The sequence below is a fragment of the Mirounga leonina genome, unplaced genomic scaffold (genome assembly GCF_011800145.1).
Source record: "Mirounga leonina isolate KUSES-001 unplaced genomic scaffold, KU_Mleo_1.0 Mir_94, whole genome shotgun sequence".
Taxonomy (NCBI): domain Eukaryota; kingdom Metazoa; phylum Chordata; class Mammalia; order Carnivora; family Phocidae; genus Mirounga; species Mirounga leonina.
In genome coordinates, this window is record NW_023270855.1 from 47,837,053 (window position 1) to 47,841,337 (window position 4,285).

The following is a 4,285-nucleotide window of genomic DNA, read 5'->3' on the forward strand; positions in this document are numbered from 1 at the left end:
GATGGATGGATGGATGGATGGATGGATGGATGGATGGATGGATGGATAAAGGACAGATGGAGAGAAATGAGAGATGGATGGATTGATGATAGACAGATGATATGTGTTTGCATCTGTTTATGTGTATGTTTCTTTTACACTCTCTGTATGGCCTCTCTCTCCCTCACTTTTTCTCTGTATCTCCCTCTTTCTTCAGCCCTATTTCTCTCTCCATCTCTCCTACTCCCTGAGTCTGTGCCTCCTCACCTCCACACCCTCCATGACTCCTCAGAGCCCTCAGAATAAATCCCCTGGCCCTGCTGGCTCTGCTGTCCCCTCCACCTTTTCCCCTGCCTCTCATCAACATTGCTCTCACTGCACTGAACTCTTTGTTGCTCAAAAACCAGGTGCTCACTCTGTCCCCTCCAGGCCTTTGAGTGGGCTCTTCCTCTCCACAGCATATACTTTATCTTTTTTTCTTAAAAAAAAAAAAAATTCCTACCCATCATTCCAAACCCACTTCAAACGACTCCTCCTCCAAGAAGTCTTCCAGCCTGCCCTAACAGCAGAGGCCTTGCTTCCCCCTGGGTTCCCCCAGCCCCTATCTCTCCCTCAGACCCACTCTGACCACACAGAATTGGGGTTGTCTCTAGTTCTACATGCCCAAGATTGGGGTTCCTCCAGGACAGAGCCTGGGCCTGAGTCTCTCCAAGCATCCTGAAGCAGTGTGCAGAAAGAAAGAAATGACCAAGGGCACCCAAGAGCAGGAAGGGCCTTGGGATCTACAGAAGCTTGGTAAGGAGGGGCTTGCGGCCCCCAGATGCTACTACAGGGCCCACCATCATGTATTCCAGGTGGGTACCTGTGGCATGGTGACAGATCAGGCAATGTCAGGATTGCAGAAAATAGTGAGAGCCCATGCAGAACATAAATCCCTGGGGGTAGGTGGCCACCAGCTGAGTTATGACCCTTAAGCCCTGCTCCAGGGGGCAGGGGGCCTACAAGCAAGAAAGGGGCCGTGACCTCCCCAGAAGGAACCACGGCAGATCCCCTGCAGCCTCTATAGTGCACAGGGTGTCCAGATTCTGCATGGATGGAGGGAATCTCTGCTTCCTCCTGCTCCTTCCCTCTGGGGACAGGAGGGTCCTGGAGGCCTCTCCACGTCCCAAGGGTACATCCCAGGTCACAGGGAGAAGACATGCTCTCTGCCCACAGAGAGGCCGACCTTGGCTTGAGAAATCAGATTTTTCTTTTTTTTTTTTTTTAAAGATTTTATTTATTTATTTGACAGAGAGAGACACAGCGAGAGAGGGAACACAAGCAAGGGGAGTGGGAGAGGGAGAAGCAGGCTCCCCACCGATCAGGGAGCCCGATGTGGGGCTCGATCCCAGGACCCTGGGATCCTGACCTGAGCCGAAGGCAGATGCTTAACGACTGAGCCACCCAGGCGCCCCGAGAAGTCAGATTTTTCTTCTCCTGGGAGTGGTTCCAAACTCAACGAGCTCCCCATGGGGGAGGTTTGTGGTCAGCAGGGTGGTCTCAGGACTTCTACTGGGGCTCATTCCCACACCCTGTCATGTCTTGGCCAGTATACATAGCCCCCAGTTCCTCACATGGTGAAGGGTCTGCAGACCTTCCAGCCCTGGCAGACCCCAGGGGACAGATGTGAACTCTGCTCATCAGTCAAGAGGGCAGCTCCCACCTATGAGCCCCTACTGCCTGCCAGGCTGTGCATAGAACATCCTGTCTGTCTATCTGTCTGTCTATCTATCTATCTATCTATCTATCTATCTATATCATCTATCTATCTCTTTCTACCTATCTCCCCTGCACCTATGGACTCTCCCATCAGTCATGCCATTTACAAATGAAGAAACCAAGGCCACGTGCCCCAAAAGGAGAAATGGGGGCATGGTTAGCTCCTGGAGACGCATCCTCTCCAGTCCCTCTCCATCCCTCCAGGATGCCCCATGCTGGCCTGACAAAAACTCCCAGGGGTTCCAGACAGGTGAACAGAAGGCGTTTTCACCTTTTTGACTGCCCCCTGATCCCCAAGGACCCTGAGACACTTGATGAGTTTGGCCCAGACAGGGAGAGTGACTCAGCTGAGGTCACGCACACAGCGAGAGGGACTAGCAGAGAGAAGAGGACCTAGACCAGTTTCCATAGCCAAGCCCTTAGAGGGGTGCGTAGAACTGCAGTAACTTGATAACATTCCTGTTACTTCCAGGGCTTGATGAGAAATTTCCAAGACCTAAAATTTTAAGCAACCTTCAGGATGATCTTGGGACATCCTGTTCTGTAATAAGCTGGTCTGCAGGAGGGGAGGGGAGGAGCTGGATGCCCATCCCTTTGGCATTGGATGACTAAGAGAGTGATGGTAAGTTCACCCAAACCTAGGACATGGCTTCCACCATGACATCATCAAACATTTATTAAGGGCCAACTCTACGCAGCTCCTGAGCTGGGCATTATAGATATGTCCGTTCCCCAGTGCTATTGTCTAGTGGGAGAGAGAGATAATCCACTAATAATTGGACAAGTAACTGTTTATTTATTTATTTATTTATTTATTTATTTTTGGACAAGTAACTGTTTAAACTTAAGCAGGACCAAGTCAGAGGTCCAGGTCTAGTGGGGGAAGTCAAGGGAGGCTTGGAGAAGTTACACTTGAGCTTAAAAAATGGGATGAAAAGGAGGGATCAACCCAGTGGCTGCAGGAAGGGAAGCCCTTCCTGGCAAAGGAGCAGCACAAGCAAAGCCCCTGAGGTAGAAAGGGTTTGGCTCTTTGAGGAAAGAAGCAGGAGCTTGGAGTATCTAGGGTATGCAGTGGGCCTGACAACACTTAGTCTCTATGTTCAGAATGATGGGCAGTCTTATAGAATGGTTTTCAGCCAAATAGAGGTGTAAACAAAAGCTAAATTTCAGAAAAATGTCTCCAGGGCTCAAGAGAGAAAGGACGACAGGGGACAAGAGTGGCAATGAGGAGCCTGAGGAGTCGGAGAGAGGGCTTCCTGGAGAAAGATACCAGTGGATGTGGCAGGAGAAGTGGCAGGAGATTGCAGAGAAGGGACAGGTTGAGGAGAGGCTGTGGAAGCAGCACGTCTGGTCGTGCTGAAGGACCAGACTGCAGGAGAGAAAAGAGGGGGGTCAGGGGCCCCGAAGTGTGGGAAGTGGGCAAAGGAAGGGTGGACAAGACAGAGGGTGGGGCAGGACTGGGAAGGGAACCTGAGTTTGGATTTTGACTTGGTAGAATGAGGTGTTTAGGAGACCCCACCTGAGGAGGGGAGGCTGGGACTTGAACTTGTAATTCACTTGTGGAAGAAGTCCATGTGGCCACTTAGGGAGTCAGATCCTGGGGTAAGGTGATAGCCTTGGGAGCCAGAGAAGAGGGAAGGAGGGTTAGAACCCTGAGGGCTCCCCACATGGAGAGGTGGGGTGAAGGAGGAGCCCAGTGGAGCCCAGTGGAGGGCGGTGTGCTAGAATGCTAAAACCCAGAGAACAAGGAGGTTCAGGACCAGTCAGCAGTCAGCAAAGCCAGATTGCTTCTGGGTGGGGATGAGGTCCTGGTCATCTCATGGAAGCACGACGGGGGTGGGAACCAGGCTGCAGCAGGTGAAGATTGGCCAAATGGGGGCAATAAATGAAATGTTTGGCCATTAAGGTCAAGGCCAGAGTGATTCCTTCTGAAAGGGGAAGTGGTCAACTTTTATCCAAGTTGAGCAATGGGGCCCATTGATATACCTTGGGGATGGAAGGCAAGATTACATAAGGAGGAAGGGGAGGAAATGGACAGACAGCCCACACCTCTCCTCCAGCCCAGCTGTGCCCCCATGGGGGGAGGGGAGGGCAGAAGTCATAGTTGATTCCTGTGGGGAAGCCAAAGCCCAGACAGGAGCACCTGCTGGCCTGAGGCCAACAAAAATGGGCCAGGCAGGGAGTGAACCCTAGACAGTGGCCCTGGGGAGACTGTGGGGGCACCGGGGGACCCGTCTCATGCAGCCCTTCACTGCGTCCCAGACTCCAGCCCAACCCCTGATCCCCACTCCCGGCCCCTCAGGAAGTCCATCCACACTGATACCCCAGACCATGTCCCACCCACACTCACCAGGCCCACGTGACCCCCAAACCAGCTCCGTTTTGGGGGCTGCGGGAAACACCGGAGGCAGCAGCAGATGTCATGCAAGCGGTGGCTCCAGGCCAGGACGCGGGCCAGCAACCAGGTGGCCCCGGCCAGCAACAGGAGCAGCTACGGGGAGGCAGCCAGCTGCCCCATGCCCAGCCAGGACAGGCTCCACTGTGACAT

General features: G+C 53.0%; 1 protein-coding gene across 1 annotated transcript in view; it reads right to left on the bottom strand.

The window, feature by feature from the left end:
• LOC118005247 (cytochrome P450 4F3-like) overlaps window positions 1-4,285 on the bottom strand; it is a 24,246-nt gene extending 19,961 nt beyond the window's left edge. The window contains 1 exon segment of the mRNA XM_034997082.1: window positions 4,088-4,285. Coding sequence (XP_034852973.1) covers window positions 4,088-4,285 — 198 coding nt within the window.